Source organism: Corapipo altera, unplaced genomic scaffold (assembly GCF_003945725.1).
Source record: "Corapipo altera isolate COAL_440 unplaced genomic scaffold, ASM394572v1 71, whole genome shotgun sequence".
In the NCBI taxonomy this organism is placed as follows: Eukaryota; Metazoa; Chordata; class Aves; order Passeriformes; family Pipridae; genus Corapipo; species Corapipo altera.
Window position 1 is genome coordinate 2,812,215 of NW_020884916.1, and position 17,583 is coordinate 2,829,797.

General features: G+C 50.4%; 1 protein-coding gene across 1 annotated transcript in view; it reads left to right on the forward strand.

Moving 5' to 3' along the window:
* Window positions 1-12,348, forward strand: part of GRIK4 (glutamate ionotropic receptor kainate type subunit 4) — a 182,094-nt gene extending 169,746 nt beyond the window's left edge. The window contains 8 exon segments of the mRNA XM_027655665.1: window positions 237-346; window positions 2,399-2,572; window positions 2,890-3,055; window positions 5,629-5,854; window positions 7,187-7,315; window positions 9,767-9,885; window positions 10,587-10,815; window positions 10,818-12,348. Coding sequence (XP_027511466.1) covers window positions 237-346; window positions 2,399-2,572; window positions 2,890-3,055; window positions 5,629-5,854; window positions 7,187-7,315; window positions 9,767-9,885; window positions 10,587-10,815; window positions 10,818-11,044 — 1,380 coding nt within the window. The 3' untranslated portion in view covers window positions 11,045-12,348.
* The last annotated feature ends 5,235 nt before the right edge of the window (window positions 12,349-17,583 follow it).

Sequence of the window (17,583 nt, forward strand, 5' to 3'; positions counted from 1 at the left end):
CATTTATCCCCCATCTCCCATTTATCCCCCATCTCCCATTTATCCCCTTTCTCCTATTTATCTCTTTTCTCCCATTTATCCCCTTTTCCCCATTTATCTCCCTTCTCCCCTTCATCCCCCTTCTCCCATCCCCTCTCAGCATCAGTGCCGCTGTGTTTCCTTCTGCCTTTTCAGAAGGGACCATTCACTCCGTAGAACCACAATCAGGCCAAACACTCTCTATGTTTCCATTCCAGGGCCGCAAACCCGGCTACTTTTCCTTCCTGGACCCTTTTTCTCCCGGAGTCTGGCTCTTCATGCTGCTCGCCTACCTGGCCGTGAGCTGCGTCCTCTTCCTGGTGGCTCGGTAATGTCGCGGTGCCTTTCCCTTCCTCGCGGTGCCATCTAGCGTCACACTGCCACACCCGGGGGGACACGGGGACATCCGCGGGCCCCAGACACCCCTATGGAATGGGACAGAAGAATCCCAGCCCTCTGCCAGCTGGGGAATGAGCGGTGCCACCGAGTGCCACCAAGTCCCCACACCCCGGTGCCTGGGATGGGCATTGGTGTGCCTGGCAGGAGCATCATGCCCTGATTCCCAAATCCACATTGGAAGGGTGGGAGAAGGTCTGGCAGTAGTGTTGGTGCCCTACAAATGCTCCCTGTTGGTGCCTTTTACCCCTTGTCCTGAGCAGGGAGGGTGGAGGTTGGCGGGAACCCACAAATCCATTCGGAGATTTTAATACAAATTCCACGAGGGATGTTTGGCTCCTCTGGCCCTGTACAAACCCCAGCGTGTGTGGAGGAAAAGAAAATTCATTAATATCTTTCAGCAGCCTCTTGGTTGACGTGCAGAGCCTCCCTTGGCAGCTCTCAGTTCCATTCCCCTATGACTAATTTAAGTCAGTGTTAAAATACATCCCTGAGTGCTTGCCTGCAGTGTCTCCCATCGAGGCCCAAGGTCTGAGCTCCACTGCTGTTTTTCCCTGACCTCCCAACAAGCTGCTTATTGTTGGTGGCATAGATGGGCTTTTGCAGGCAGGGTTGAGCTGAGTCCTGGCAGTGTGTTCCACAGACGTGCTCCGGGCTTGAGGGCCCTTCCGGGACACTCTTAATACCCAATTCTCATTCCACAAATTGGAACTGTGCTGTCACTTGGTCCCTGAGCACGGCTAAAGTTGTCATCCTGACAGGGGCTTTAATGGGTTCTTGGAATGCTTTTACAGCCTCAGAAATGCAGTTCTGAGGAAACCATTGAATAATGCAGCCTGATGCTCTCTGCAGACCGAGAGCTGGTGCCTCTTTAGCCCCTTCCTCATGTTTTAAACATGATCCTCCAAAAAGGTGCCTTTACCCAGCTTCCCACTGGAGATGGAGGTCTGGCTGCTGCTCTGTGCCTTGCTCAGCTGTAAGGAGCTTTTGACCCTGTGAATTGCAGGGACTCTCTCAGAGTAGAGGGTTTCACTGCCAATGCTTGATCCACCATGGAAAGTCTGCAGGAAATAACCTCTCTGGTGTCACAGCAAGGCAGGAGATGCAGGAGCAAAAATAAACCCCTCATCTTGGTTAAATGCTGTGTGAGCTGGCAGAGCCCTGCAGCTTTTTTGGCAGTAGCCCCAAAATGACCCTCCCAGGCCTCAGCTTTGTTAACCATGGTAATATAATGAACTGCAGCAGAGAAATTAGAAGATTTTCTTAGCAACCAGGGAACTGAGGCTTGGAAACAGCAAAAAAATAAAAAAAATAGAGTTAGGCTGCAGTCACTTCAGTGACAGGCTGTCAGCTATCTCACAGTCCCGCCTCTGTCCTGTCTCTGAAGTACATGATGCTTTGAAATGCCAGCACTTGGCTTCCAGCTGGACTTTGCCAGGCCAGTCACACCTTCTCAGAGCAGCCATTTGCACCAGGGCAGTTCTTTTTCTTGGTGCTATAATGCAGTCAGGTCTCACACACTTCGCTTTTGAACTTCCCGTCAGTGCTCGTGCTCCAGCAGGGAGCCCAGCCAAGGATGTTTGATTTCAATTTCCCATCAAGTCCGTGCACGTGTGGAATTATTGCTGTGGTGTGTGAATTTGCTCACAGGGCTGCAAAAATCTGCCTCCTTGCAGCCTCCCTGCAGCCCATGCCCAGATTTTCAGCTCAGCAGAGCCTCTCTGCTGAAGTTTTTTTGCAAATCTCTACGAGAAAGCTTCTGGCTTCTTGAGTCTTAGAGCAAACATTTCACACAGCTCTGAGCCCTGGGCATCAACTTGATGGTGAAGTGCTTCCTGCTCGGAAAACTCTGCCTCCAGGAGAGCTAGAGCTTCACAGCTCTTCTTTTTTTTTTTTTTTCTTTATTTTTTTTCTTAGCTTCTTCTCTCCAAAGTGTCCCATTTCCCGGTGAGTTACCTGAGTTACCTGTTTCCTGTCCTTTTAGGTTGACACCATACGAGTGGTACAGCCCCCACCCCTGCTCCCAAGGCCGTTGCAATCTCCTGGTGAACCAGTACTCTCTGGGCAACAGCCTGTGGTTCCCAGTGGGGGGGTTCATGCAGCAAGGCTCCACCATCGCCCCCCAGGCACTGTCCACGCGCTGCGTCAGTGGAGTCTGGTAAGGAGGGCACCCTTCCCCTCCAGGGAGGCTTCTCGGGGCAGAAGGGGATGGAGGAGGAATGTCTGCATGGAAAGGGTTGTTAAACACTGGAAGGGGCTGCCAAGGGAGGTGGTGGAGTCCCCTTCCCTGGAGGTGTTCAAGGAATGGACTCAGTGCTCTGGTCTGGGTGACGAGGCGGTGGTTGGACGAAGGTTGGGCTCGACGGTCTGGGGGGGCTTTTCCAACCTCAGTGATCCTGTGGTTTTGAGAGGTGGAGAGCAGATTCAGTCCACAGGGAAACCTCAGGTCGTCATCTTCTCTTCCCCTCTGCCTAGGTGGGCATTCACCTTGATCATCATCTCCTCCTACACGGCCAACCTGGCCGCCTTCCTCACGGTGCAGCGCATGGACGTGCCCATCGAGTCCGTGGATGACCTGGCTGACCAGACCACCATCGAGTACGGCACCATCCACGGCGGCTCCAGCATGACCTTCTTCCAAGTAAACCCCATTCTTTGGCTAAAGGGGGTAGGGAGTGCAGAGGGCACCCTTCAGTCACATTTGGGTGCCACTCCAGCCTCTCGTGCCCGTTTCATTCCAGTTTCTGGCACAGAGGGGATTTCTGGAGGGATCCCTGCCTGCTTGGTTGCACAGGAGTGGGCTAGACCCACAGTGTGAGGAGATGGGGAGAATGGTGGGAGAGGGAAGGAAATTTGACAAGAAAGTCAGATTTTCATGTGTCTCCGTGTGGTTTTGATGTGATCTTAGCTTTTACCTGAGAGTCTTTCAGCAATGAAACCTTTGCCAAGCCCAGGCAGGCTCACAGTTGTCACAGTGCTGGAATCCATGTGTGGTCAGTGGCACTGAAGATAAATAAATCGAATGTATGCAAAGTTATGTGGGCCATTTAGCCCAATTTAATTTTTATCTTCCCTGCTCTATTCAGGAGGGAAATAAATGAGTGAATCTTTTCTGCAGCGCTCTGAATGCACAAAGAACTGCTGGAGGATTATTTATTTATTACTTGTTGAAATTCCAAAAGGAGAGAAAGCTTTTCTCACTTTTTTTTTTCCCACCCCCCTCTGAGTCTGAACTGAATTTGGAAGGCTGAGAAATCTCTGGAGTGGGCCTGAGCTTTTCAGCCCGACTTTACACTCTTCAGGGGTTTGGCAAGAAGCTACTTTTAAGCCAAGCCTTGCATGTGAAATGAGCTGAACAGAGCCCGAGTGACCCAAGGTGGTTGTGTACGAGGCGCTCGCTTAAGGAAGGCTTTCAAGTTTAAAGCCCTGGCTGTGGCTCTGCGCTGCCTGGCGGGTGCTGCAGTCCCTGGGATCAGAGAGGAAATTAGGAAGAGATGTTTTTGTACCATTTGCAGTGCTTTAGGCTGTGTTTGGATCCGTTTTCCCCCGGTGGAAGGATGGTGGGTCGAAGCAGCGATGGATTCCACAGCCTGCCTCCATCACCCCTCCCTTCCTGGCTGTGTGAAATGTGTGTCCACTGCTGAAGCACCTTGCCTTGTAACCTGTCCTGGCAGCATTTCCCCTGACAAAAACACACAGGTTTAGGATTTGAAAGTGCAGTGAACTGGGAAGAAACACCCCCCGTGCTTGTCTGTCTCTTGCCCAAGTGACTGCACCCAGAGGACAGAGCTGGACAGATGAGGACAGGAACTAGGTCAGCAGCAGATTCCCTAAAGCTCTCCAGCTTCGCTTACCAGCCACAGAAAATGAGCCCTTGACAGTGTGAAATTCCTAATGGAGACCAGAGCATGTTTATATTCAGTCTTTGTGCAAGCAGGTTTCACTCTTTGCTCAGTACAGGCAAGAGAGATTAACCACAGTCAGCTTTCTCTGGATCAGACCAGAGTCTGAGGGGCTGGTGGAGCTTTAGTTTATTGTAATCAATGAAGAGATTTCAGTTCTCTTCAGCAGGTGCTTTGATTTGCCTCACAAGGGGGTGGACCAAAATCTGGATTCAGGGGGCTCCAAAGAGCTTTAGTTCTGCTCTCAGTGCCCTCCTTGGGTTGCTGGTGTCTGGCTCTGACACTGAAGGACTGTTAGGACAAGGTTCCAGTGATAGTCAATAGAGTGTGACTTCTTCAGAGGTTTAAATCAGACAAGCACAAGCTATTTCTTCTGTCTTTTTTTTTTTTTTGGTCTGTTACAGAAACTATGAATTATTCTAAAACTGAATTTATGCAAAAAGCTTTGTCCCTACTGGAGTTATAGGCACGCCTTTCATGCCCAACTTTGCCAACAAAGTCTCAAACCCACCAAGATGTTTGGGCCTCTAAAACTTATTGATACAAATGCAGGTTAGAGTCTCAAACCCACCAAGATACTTGAAGGTTAAAATCTCAAATCCACCAAGATGTTTGAGCCTCTAAACCTCATTGATATAAATGAAGATTAGAGTCTCAAACCCACCAAGATACTTGAAGGTTAGGGTTTCAAATCCACCAAGATATTTGGGCCTCTACACCTCATTGATATAAGTGAAGGTTAGAGTCTCAAATCCACCAAGATATTTAAGGTTAGAGTCTCCAACCCAGCAAGGTATTTGGGCCTCTAAACCTTGTTGATATAAATGAATGTTAGAGTCTCAAACCCACCAAGATATTTAAGGTGAGAGTCTCAAACCCACCAAGATGTTTGGACCTCTACACCTCATTGATATAAGTGAAGGTTAGAGTCTCAAACCCACCAAGATATTTGGGCCTCTAAACCTTATTGATATAAATGCAGGTTAGGGTCTCAAATCCACCAAGATACTTGAAGGTTAGAGTCTCAAACCCACCAAGATGTTTGGGCCTCTACACCTCATTGATATAAGTGAAGGTTAGAGTCTCAAACCCACCAAGATATTTAAGGTTAGAGTCTCAAACCCACCAAGATGTTTGGGCCTCTAAACCTCATTGATATAAATGCAGGTTAGGCATCTAAACCCTTTCTAACCTGGCACCAGATCTGCTTTGACTCCTCTCCCCTTTTATAGTGGGTGCCTAATTTGGGGTTTAGTTTAGGGCAGTTAACTCTCCTCCTCCCTCAGCTGTTGCTGGCTCCTTCCTCCTGCAGAACTCCCGCTACCAGACCTACCAGAGGATGTGGAACTACATGTACTCCAAGCAGCCCAGCGTCTTCGTGAAGAGCACGGAGGAGGGGATCGCGCGCGTGCTGAACTCCAACTACGCCTTCCTGCTGGAGTCCACCATGAACGAGTATTACCGTCAGCGCAATTGCAACCTCACGCAGGTCGGGGGCCTTCTGGACACCAAGGGCTACGGGATTGGCATGCCCGTCGGTAGGCAGTGAAGACAAATTCTAGTCCTTCTCAGCTGTCGGCAGAGGACCGGAGCGTTTGAAAGGCTGAACCGGCTCTGGAGCCGCCGTCGCGTCTCACGGCTCTGCCCAGGGCTGTTTTTGGGGGGTCCCGGCTGCCCGAGGCGCCCGCTCAGCCCCTGCTCTGGGCCAGAGCCACGTGACACGCGACTGCGGCTCTCGAGATGTGATTTCGTGTGAAAGATGTCTCAGAATTGCTGCTTATTTTCTGCATATTATGCTCTCTGCTGATTGTCTCCTTCCCGAACCAGTGTTTGTGCCTCGTTTTGTGCTCCCTGTTTTAATCCCAGAAGTGCTGTGAAAGTAATGCTGCTGTAACTGGAGTAGTTTTTTAGCACGAGTTTCTTAACAGCTGGTGGTTCTTAAAACTCCAGGACAGAGAATTGGGCAATTCAGTGGCTATCTCAGGTAATAATCAGGTTTAACAAATGCAGGGGGTTTGTGTTTCACCATGTGAGAGCCAGCAAGAGAACATCATCTCCTAGGGCAGCATGGAAAAAGGATGTAGTAGTAGTTGTTATTCCTGATCTTTCCTCCAGTCCTGACATTTAAGCACTGGCACTTAGCAACACAAAGTTAAGGTGAATTATATAAGGCCCATCACACAAACAGTCTCTCCAGTTTAGGTAACATGGGTAAACTTGTAAAGTCACCTGACTGTGAGCACAAACTCACACTCTCAGGGCTAAATCTGTTCTGACATTGTCTTGTTAAACAGTGAAACCGTAGCAGATAAGAAAAGCAGAAAGCTGCTCACTGGGACAATAGTGCAGAGTTACTGGGAGAACTGGGGTCTTTCCCACGGCCCTTCCTCAGGATCCCTGGTAGCAGACACCAGGGTGCACTAGAACTTGGCACCAAGCACAGAGGTGAGCAGCTCCACCATGAACATTTGGGCTTGGATGATCCTTGGGGTCCTTTCCAACTCAGGGTATTCTATTCTGTGACCAGCTTGAGGCAGGGAGTGCTAGAGCAAGGTCCACGTTGTAGGTGGAATGACAACAGAGGGACCTCCGTGGTCTGGAGGAGCAGCTGTGTGATATTGAACTGCCCATTCAGTCCCTGCAGCCAAAGCTCCCCTTGTATTGGACCACCTTAGCTGGTCTCAGCTGTGTGGCTCTTGGTGGGCTGGAAAAATACCTTCTGCAAGGGGTTTCCATGACTTACATGGAGCGATGTCCCCTCCAAACCCCTCAGAGACGAGCTGTTGTAGCTGGACACACGAATGGGGAGGAGGAGTGGGGAGGAAGGCTGGCCCAGGGGGTGCCCTACCACGTCCCTCTTGGTGTTGCAGGCTCCGTGTTCCGAGACGAGTTCGACCTGGCCATCCTCCAGCTGCAGGAGAACAACCGCCTGGAAATCCTCAAGAGAAAGTGGTGGGAAGGAGGGAAGTGCCCCAAAGAGGAGGACCACAGAGCCAAAGGTGAGCCACACCACTCCACACGAGCGTTTCTGCCTGAGAATTGCTTTTTCCCCTTCTCCTGACCCGAGATTCCTTCCCTCACAACTCAAGGAGAAAGCCAAGCAGCTCCGCCACCGAGCCTCATGCTGTGTGTTTTTGCCTGGGGCAGAGAGAGCGGGAACAACCAAATGACAAATATTGGAGGCATATGGAGGGTAAATTAGCTCCTAATGGATGCCTGGGAAAATGGATGGCTGGAGGGATCAGACCAAAATCCTGGGTTCCTTGAAGGGAGATGGATCTCCACCACAGGCCTGCTGGTTAATGGCTCCGAGTGAAAGCATCTTTTAAACAGCCAGGGCAAGGGACACAAGGACTTTATAAGTACATCTGTAAACTGAGGAGCAAATTCTTTTGGGTAATGCTATGCAAATTGCCATAAAAGCTACCACATTAGGCTGATATCCCAGCGTGGGAGCAGTTGCCAGCTTAACACAGTTGCTGCATTTTTTAGTCCTGGCAGTCGCCCTCTTCTCAGCAAGTGTTTTCTGGGAGGCCAGCAGGTCCCCCAGTTAAAAGGATGATCTTCTGACCCTTCTGAGGGCACAGACAGAGAGCTAAACTGGGTCTGTGGTAGCTATTTTGGTTTTATTACCTTGCAGCAGCAGTAGGTGTGTCTGTGCAGTTCATGGATGGGACCCCATGGGGCTGTGAGTTGATCCTCATTTTTGGGCTGTACTGCTCTACAGACAACCCCAGCTATTAATCTCAAGGCTGAAGGTGTTGGCCCAGTGTAAGACATCAGGTTATAGCTATTAAGGAAGTTACTTTGAGGGCAAGCAGGCACATGGGGGACTTTTCCTCCATGGACTGTGCAAAAAGCAGCTCTGAAGTGGAATCTAGGCTGTGGGCTGGTTTGGGATGGCTTTGGAAGGGGGCAGCTGGGAAGCTGGGCTGTTTCTGGCACTACTTGGTGTGTCCTGTGACCCTGGACAAGTTTTTCTCCTGGTTTGTTCTCTCTGTGATGTGAGTTTGGGAAATGGCAGAAGGAATTACCTCCCTGTGAGCTTGGGAATGGGTGCCTGAGGTAGCACTCAGGCAGAATGACAGAAGCACGTAGAGAGAGCTGCTGGCCCTTAATTCAAATCTGAGAGCTGCTGGGAGGAGAGGATGGCCTTTATCTTGGGTCTAAACTGTGACTGTGGGCTGTGTTTTCTGCCTTGCAATTGCTGTGGAAGCATCTCTGCAAAGGGCTGATTTACAGAGGCACTGGAACTGCTCTGGAGGTGATGCCAAAAGAATGAAGGAGGAGGAGGGAGCAGTGTGACCTCCCAAGTTTTAGAACAAAGCAGGTCAGCAATTTACAAGGATTTTGGTGAGATTTTATGTCTAAAAGCCACGCTGAGATTAAGTCAATAAATCATTGATTCTTACACTTTGATTTAATGCTGCAGAAGGGAGAGGAAGATGTTTATAGATGTTCTAGTTGACTAATGGCCTCAGTCAACCCAGTGCAAAGCACCACATGCTTTTTAGTAATCAATCCAATCAGGGGCCCAAACCCAACAAGAACAGGAGAGAAGAGCCAGATCCTGGACAGCAAAAACTGAGTCCAGCACTGCTCCCCAGCTCATCTCACAGTCCAGCTCTGCAGGGCCAGAGGGAGGCACAGGCTGCAGTTTTGGGGCCAAGAGTTGACCAAAGCTCAGTCCAGGTTCTTGAGGGGTGGATTTTCCTTCCAGCTGGTGAACTTTCTGGCTTGCCAGCTGTGTAGCTGTGGTAGTTATCCCACTGTAAGCCAGTTGTCCAAGGGAGGTGAGTCCCACAGAAGGGGCTGTTTCCTCCTAGAGAGCACCCAACCCATAACCAAGTACCCCTTGGTGGCAGGAACCCCATTCTCTCACCCTACAGTGTGAAAGTGTTGGGTTCTGCTCTGGTTTGGATCCTCTCCTTGCTGCTGCAGTACAGGCAGCTGCCATCATTTCCCCCCAGCACTCTGTAATGCAATCAAAGGAGCTTTTTTCGGTGCCAGCTTCCTTTAAAGCCCTTTCCTGTCTTCTTCATCTCTGCTTCTTTAACAACCTTGCTCATCTCCCTTTGAGAAGTTCAAAGCAAGCAGAACTGGGTGAATAATTTGCAGGGATTAATGTGCCCGATTGATCTCACAATTCTTCCCTCTTGTTTTCAGTTTGTCCACAAATTGCTTTGTGCTTCCCTTCAATGTACTTGCTGTTTATCTGCAAAATCATCATTTCTGAGAAGGGATCTTCGATCCTGCAGTTATTGCAAGTCATTCACTTTGCCATCTGAGTCATGAGGGCAGCTATTAATAGGACAGTGCTGGCTCTGTGGTTTTGGTCCCTGGCTGGGTATCTGCAATGCCAACAAAACAGCAAAACTTGGGATTTCTCTGCAGTGATACAATTTATGTCGAGTCTGCCTCTCCACACTGTCCCTCCTGCTTTGTTTTAGGCCTGGGGATGGAGAATATTGGTGGAATCTTCGTGGTGCTCATCTGTGGCTTGATCGTAGCAATTTTTATGGCAATGCTGGAATTTTTGTGGAGCCTTCGACACTCTGAGCAGTCAGAGGTAGGACCTGAGAGTGCCCTGAGGGGATAGTGCATGTTTATTGCTATCTGTGGGGTGCTCAGTGGGGTGCTCTGGAGCCTCACCCAGGCTGAGGAGCATTCCCAGTCTTGACACTCCAAACACAGGAGCAGGTTCGGTCCTTTAGGCAGGGTCTAAAATCCACGAGCTTCTCGTGCACTCCTGCTAAGAGAGGGGCTGTAGGGATGCTCCAGGGGCTCCTGAAGGGTTCAGGGATGTGTATAACATCCTGGAGATGGGATTTCTGCCTGCAGTGGGTTTGGGTCTTGTGTTGGTATGGGGATCCAGAACACAGGAGGGTCTCTGATGAGAGGCAGAATCTGTTGGGTTAAATCAATGTAAATGTCCAAGTATTGATGTTGAAACCCGGTGGCACCGAGTCCGTAACAATTTGGCATCAGAATCACGTTACAGAATCATAGAATGGCCTGGGCTGGAAGGGACCTTAAAGATCATCCAGTTCCAGCCCCTGCCACAGGCAGGGACACCTTCCACTATCCCAGGTTGCTCAGGGCACCATCCAACCTGGCCTTGGACACTTGCAGGGATGGGGCAGCCACAGCTTCCCTGGGCAACCCGTGCCAGGGCCTCACCCCTCATCCCTCCAGCCCGCAGAGCAGACCCAGCCCCGGGTGTCCCTCTGCTCCCTCGGGTGAGCAGCACGGCTCCTGTGTCCTCCCCAGGTGTCGGTGTGCCAAGAGATGGTGACGGAGCTGCGCAACATCATCCTGTGCAAGGACAGTTTCCAGCCCCGCCGGCGGCGCGGGGGCCCGGTACGGACTCGCCCCGTTATCCCGGAGGAGCGCCGAGCCCGCAGCACAACCACGCTCAGCAACGGGAAGCTGTGCAGCGGTGGGGAGCCAGACCCCCTGGCACAAAGACTGGCACAAGAAGCCGCCCTGGTCGCCCGGGGGTGCACCCACATCAGGGTGTGCCCCGAGTGCCGCCGCTTCCAGGGGCTGCGGGCACGGCCGGCCGCGGGATCGCCCGCGCGGAGCGAGGAGAGCCTGGAGTGGGACAAGACCACCAACAGCAGCGAGCCCGAGTAACGCCGGGGGACCGGGGGGCGCAGGGGAGGGGGCGAGAGGGTCCTGTTCCATTTTACAGAACACGGACTTGTACAATGTCAACTCGTTTTTAAACCACTAGCGGTCACCCGGCTTCCCCAGGGGCAGGGCGGACCTTTGGGCCTGGCCGGAGGGCTTTTGGTGTCCCGGGGGACACGGGGCTGGCTGAAGCCTGGTGTGGCAGGAGAGAGGTCCTCAGGCTGGTCTCCGGTGGTTGTCTCCGTGCCACTGAAGGAGGAAGGACGTGTGCTGGTAACTGGTGTAGCAGGTATTGCCCACCCAGGGTGGAGGCAAGAGCGGTTCTTGGAACTTCTCCACCCCCAGGTCAGGAGAAGGGACACCGGCGCTGTCTCTCCACCAAACAGATTTACCAGGGGGTGTTCTCAAAGGGCGGGGGGAGGGAGTTTTTATTTGACATGGGCAAGGGATGGGAAGGGGAGGAGTCATTGTTTTGTTTTGGTTTAATTTGGGCACGTCAGGACCTAGTCTCCAAGGCACCAGGTTTCAGGTGCTGAGCTCTTCTTCCTTTTCAGAGTGTTGGCAGGTGGACTGAAGGAGGAAGGGAAGGATGGGATGGGACATGCTCCCTGTGAGAAGCAGCATTTGCTGAAAGTCCATCTGAGGAGTTGTTAAAATTACATATATATATAAATATATCTATACATAGATATATATATATTAAAATGCCAAAAAAAAAAAAAAAAACAACCAACAAACACAGTGAACTCAAAGAGGCCTTGAAACGCCTGGAATTTCAGGGGTTCTGTGTCTTTTGTTTCGTTCTGGGGTTACCTTTTGCTTTTTTTTCTTCTTTCTGTTTTTGGGATGAGGGTGGGGGAGCCTTTTGAGGAAGGTGAGGTGTGGGAGCAGGTGAGAGTGGGGAGCACTGGAGGGGAGCGGGGGCTGCCCTTCCCCACCAGCGGAGGGAGGTGGTGTTGGTACCCCCAAAGTGTCCACAGCCCGTGCCCTGCACGCTCCTGAGGTGACTCTGAGCTCTGCCCCAGGCTCAGGAGCTCCCCATGTGACCCACAGAGCACCCTCAGCTTCGAGGGGGACTCACAGCCCTTGTCCAGCAGCCACACAGCATTTGGGAAAACCATTAGCCCGGGATGTCATGTAAGGAAAATATTTACTTCCCTAGAAACAGCAGCAGCAGCTCACCCTCTGCTTGGAACAAACGTGGGGGTTTACACTGACGAATTGAATTTTCTGATTGAAAAACAAATTCTATGCAATTTCTGATTGTAAAAGGAAAGAGATGACAATGGAGAGGGGCAGGGGAGATAAAGCCTTGAGTGAAGGTACATCCTGTTCTTGAATTGTTTTCTTTTCTTTTTGTCTTGAATGTACTGAAATAAAAGATGTCCTTGTATAATTATGCTTCTTTTTTTTGCCTTTTTTTTTTTTCTTCTTCTTTTTCCCTCCCTATCTACAGTCAGAAAAGTTGAGAGACAGTTTGAGGCCCGTCTGCTCAGGGAGAAACCCAGCAACTGAGAGGAAAGAGGTGCAGGTCTCTGCTGCCTGAGTGTGTCCACACTGTCCACATCCATGGTGTTGCTGTTACCTGTGGAAAAAGCAGAAAAAAAGCAAAGGTCAATAAAAAGAATCCCAAATACGTGGTGATAAGGGGGAGAAAACCCCAAAGTGACAGCGGTGAGGCTGCCCAGGGTGGGCAGGTTCCCATGGAATGTGGACCATGGCAGCTGCATCCTTCCCAGACCTGCTGGGGGGATCCCAGTGGAGCAGGGGAATGAGGGGCAGGCCCAGCAGGTCAAATGCAGGAGCCCATCTCCAGCAGCTGTTCCTGAGGAGGGTGTGCAGGGAATGGGGTGTGCTGCTGTGGTGATGGGCACGTGAGGGTTGTTCTGTTGTTTCCAGCAGGTTGTGGAAAGAAACACCTGCCCCACAGGGACATTAAAACATGCAACAAGGAGGAGGAGAGGATTTAGAGCTTGTTGTGCAGGATGTCACATGAGAGAGGTCCTAAATCCACAGGATGTTCCCCTCTCCCTGACTAAACAGAGCAGTGAGATAAGGCAAGACCTCCCCAGAGCCCGGGAATCCAGAGCCATGGGATGGGAGAGGCAGGTCCTCAGCTGAGGTAAGTCAGTAAAACTCCATCCCTGCACTGCAGGGAGCCAGGTTGGGCTTTCAGAGCCCTGACAGCAGCACTGGGGACATCTGAGTGTGCCCGTGTCACGCTTAAAGGCCGACATGTTTTTACGAGCAGTGGAATATATTCATCAAAAAGAAGCTGCTTTTTAAAATTTATTTACAGATTAGCAGAAGAAAAGGCTCCATGAATCATTTATCAGACCTGATGTTTTTTTTTCACCGCTTCTACGCAGTGAATAAAGAGAAATCTTGACAGAGCCAGACATCATTCTGCATCTCCAAAGATCTTCCAGTCATCTGCTCAGACAGAGGATGTCAAGAAAAAAAATGATGGGAAACCACCTGGTTTCTCAGTGTCTTTGCTTTTTGTCTCTCCTCCTAGCTTGCCCCACCCACCTGGTGTTTTAGATCTGAGTCTGTATTTTAAGGAGATTTGTTACATGTCCCTTTTGCCGCCTTCTCTCTTTTTTTATTTATTATTTTTTTTTACATCCAGAGGTTTTGCACTCAGAGCAGAAACGGACCTCAGAAGAAGAGGAAAAAAGCTGCTGTAATTTAGATGCCTTTTCCAATGTCTCTGTGTGCTGTATTTTCTGCTCCCTGGTAAATCCTCCCAGGTTCCACACCCGAGGGAGCAGTTAGCATTATTCACAATACTGGGCTTGTGCCCATATACATTTGTGTGCCCAGGTGGGTTTGCATCTCACATGTTCCCCCTCTCTCCCCACTTTGATTCTCATCTTTGAAACTGTAGTGGGGGGCTCTTTTGCTCAGCCAGTCCCAATGCTAATGCAGTTCAAGATCTGGAGCAGTTTGCTGTGCAAAAAGGCACTTTCCCAGTATTGCTGTCTCCTGATAAAACTCGAGTAATTCTAGTAAGATATCTCTGCAAATTCCACCGGGAGCCAAAGATTAGATCAATTAAAATGTAATACTTTGCTTTATCCCTCCTAAGTGGTTTGTTTGAGGCTCCTGCAGCCCCCTCTGTTCGGGAGCCCAGCAGTGGGGCCGAGGGCTCACGTCTCTCCCTGTGGTGGCAGCCAATTCCCCAGCCCTGGCTCAGTCCACAGCAGTCTGGCAGGTTCCTCACTAAAAGGCCTGGAATCTCTCCCCCCATGTGCTAAACCCCATGTTTGTGTTGTTTTTCCAGGCAGTTCCATTGATAAAAAGCTGTTTTCTCCCCGGAGGTTGCATGGGTGAAGGTATTAACGAGGCTTGGACTAGCCCGGGGGCACTTACTGAGCTGAGTGGCACATAAAATAGAAAAAGGGTTGTTGTGTGAACACAGGAGCCTGCAGGACCTTGGGAAGAGAGATGGTGAGCTATAAATTATAAACTAGAGACTCAGCCCTCGGTGGTCCTGAGGCAGGAATCTTTTTAACCACTTGAGATCCACAGGAATCTTCCCTGTTCCTGCCCTGCCAAGTCCTCTTCTCTCCTTGAACCCCAGGTGCCTCACCAGGTAAGTGACCACAAAGGTGGAGGAAGAGGCAGAGGGAATAGCTCTTGTTTTGGTTTGTATTTTTGGCAGAGATCCTGAGCTTTAGGAAGGATTTGGAAGGGGTCTGAGTCCTACATAAGCTGGTGGAGATCCCACCAGCACTGGGAACTGCAGCTGTGGGCACAGGGTAACTGGGGCAGACACAGGAATGTGGGTAACTGGTTTTGGTGGTTCTGGGGTAACGACTCTGAATGGCAGAGACATTCCCTTGGGAAAAGGAAGGGACCTGTGGGTGAGACTGCTTGGAGGAGGCAGGCTGGTGACTGGTGTCTAATATGAAAGAGCAAATAAGCAAAGATGGACTTTGGATGGTTTGGGGGGAAGCTGTCACGATCTGGCTAGGAAAAAGCTGGTGTGAGTGATCAAAGCCCCCTCATCAGCTCATTTAATTTAGCTCTGAAAGTAATTACCTGCAAGACAGAGTGTTTTTCTCTTCTACTTCACTTGTGCATCCAGTGAAGGTGATGAAATTTCTTGCAGTGACTTTGACTAGAGGGAAAAGGTAGCACTGCCCTTCAGAAGGAGAGGGAGGCACCTCTCCAGGGCAAGGGAAACAGCCCAGCCACCCAGAGGTGTATGTGGGGGCAGAACCAGGAAAAGGAACTGCAAATTGCCATCAGAAATGGTCAGAAGTAAGTCTGGGCTTATATGTGACACTCACAAGTCCACTGAGTGTCTCCTAGTGAGGAGCTGCAGCTTGAACAGAGCAGAGAAACAGCTCAGTGTGGCCAAACGCCTGCTGAACAGAGGATAAAGCACCCACAGTTCCAGAAACCCCATTAGGGTCTGATGGCCACTGACTGATTGAAAATAGAGAGCTGGACTCTTCTGGGTACAAAGTGCCACTGATGAATTCAGTATAAATAGGCTGTTCTGGAACTTGACACCACACTGGGTGTATCAGCTGGCTCGGACAATGGGCAGGTTTGTGCATCCTTCAGGGAGATTGGGTTTTTTTTCTCCCCTCCATGGGGGAATCTACTGTGCTCCATTTGAGTTATTGGTCTGGTTTTGTGGCAGGACTGCAGCATTTCATCCCAGGAAGCGTTCCAGGCGGCAGAGGAGGATCTGCAGCTGTCTGGGGGGGGACGTGTGGCCGTCCATCACCAGCACAAAGGGCCACACAGCAGCGGCTCCCCGAGAGCTCTGCTGAGCCCAGATCACTGGGAAAATGAAGGAAGCTTAATTAACAAAGGCTTTCTCCTCTGCTGTGTTTAGGTCTGCAGTTATCAGAGCAGTTCTGGCAGTTCTCAAAGACTGAAATGACAGTAGTTGGCTGTAAAAGAGATAACTGTCAGATTAGCTGGGACATATCTCTGCCGAGGTTTTCTATATCATACCTATCTTGAAGCATCTCCATGTATCAAAGGGACTAGTTGGCCATTTGCCTCCACAAAGTACCCTTTCCAATGTGATAAATAAGGCTCTGTTACAATGGAAAGGCATAACATTTCTTGTTTCTTGACTCAGGCTGTTTTGGAATAGTGGTTTTTTGCACTTTGATCGATATGTAGAAATGAATTTTTTCTGCTGTTTTCAGTGTCTCGTGTGTTGAGCGAAGGCTGCAAGGGACAGAAAATGTCTGTTGGGGTGTAAAGGCAGGGAAAGGGCCATTCCTGGCAGGTGCAGGTGGTTCTCATGGCCCATCAGGGCTCTACATAGTCACATCCTCAGCTCCTCTGAGTCAACTGGGTTATGTCTTCTGGGGAGCTGGTCCACGTGGCTGCTTAAAATCCTGGCTGGGGTGCAGCCTGGAGAACAGAGAGGTCCTGCTGCTTTGTTTGGGAAAAAAAGTTAACTGAGGTAAGGGGGAATTTCACTGACATTGGTGAGGAAAAGGCAATTTAGACCAGCATGGGTGAGACCCTTGTTTTTTTTCAAACTTGTTTTCTTCCATCTTTCCTATCATAGAATCCCAGAATGGTTTGGGTTGGAAGGGACTTTAAAGATGATCACATTCCACCCCTTGCCTTGGGCAGGGACACCTTCCACTAGCCCAGGTTGCTCCAAGCCCCATCCAATCTGGCCTTGGACACTTGCAGGGATGGGGCAGCCACAGCTTCTCTGGGCAACCTGTGCCAGGGCCTCCCCACCCTCACAGGGAAGAATTTCTTCCTGATATCCAATCTAAACCTACTCTCTGTCAGTTTAAAGCCGTTCCCCCTTGTTCTGTCCCTCCAGGCCCTTTTAAATAGTCCCTCTCCATCCTTCCTTAGGCTCCTTTCAGGCACTGGCAGAGCACAATTAGGTCACCCCAAAGCTTCTCTTCTCCAGGCTGATCAATCCCAACTCTCTCAGCCTTTCCTCCCAGCAGAGCTGCTCCATCCCTCTGATCATCTTGGTGCCTCCTCTGAACACTCTCCTACAGGTCCGTGTCCTTCCTGTGCTGGGGCTCCCAGAGACACTGGATGCTGTATATCTGCCTTCCAAGCACCACCTCTTTGTTATTGATCCCCAAATACTTCTTCTCATGTTGCTTAGTCTTAGAAAAAAAGGTCTCAGCTTGGCTTTTGCCTGAACTCCCAGGAAATGTTCATGAATGGAAGTCCTCTGGCTTTTCAGGCTTAGCTCTTGCTGAGCTGAGGTTTAAAGCAATTTATTTCAAAGCCAAAAGTGAACACAAATGAGGGGAAAGAACTAGGGGAGGAAAAGAAGAAAGACCTTCTTATTCCCAGATGAGCACTAGGATGTCTGAACTGCAAGCCTAAAACTGACTGTTCTTCCAGAGTCTGCAGCAAATACTCTTGTGTGTTCATGAGCTCAGCCAGGGAGGATGCTCTGATTGCTGCTTGCTGAACTCGACTGGAACAGGGAGGTGAACAGACAGCCTCTGGTTTTGTTCCTGAGCCACTGATCAACCACATCATGCTGAGCCCCCAGAGAGCTGAGATGGAGGTCACGCCGTGGGGGGGACTCAGACGTGAGCAGGAGGCCACCAAACATCCCCACTCCGAGGTGCTGTGAGGCAGATTGCTCTGCTCTGGGAGGAAGGTGCAG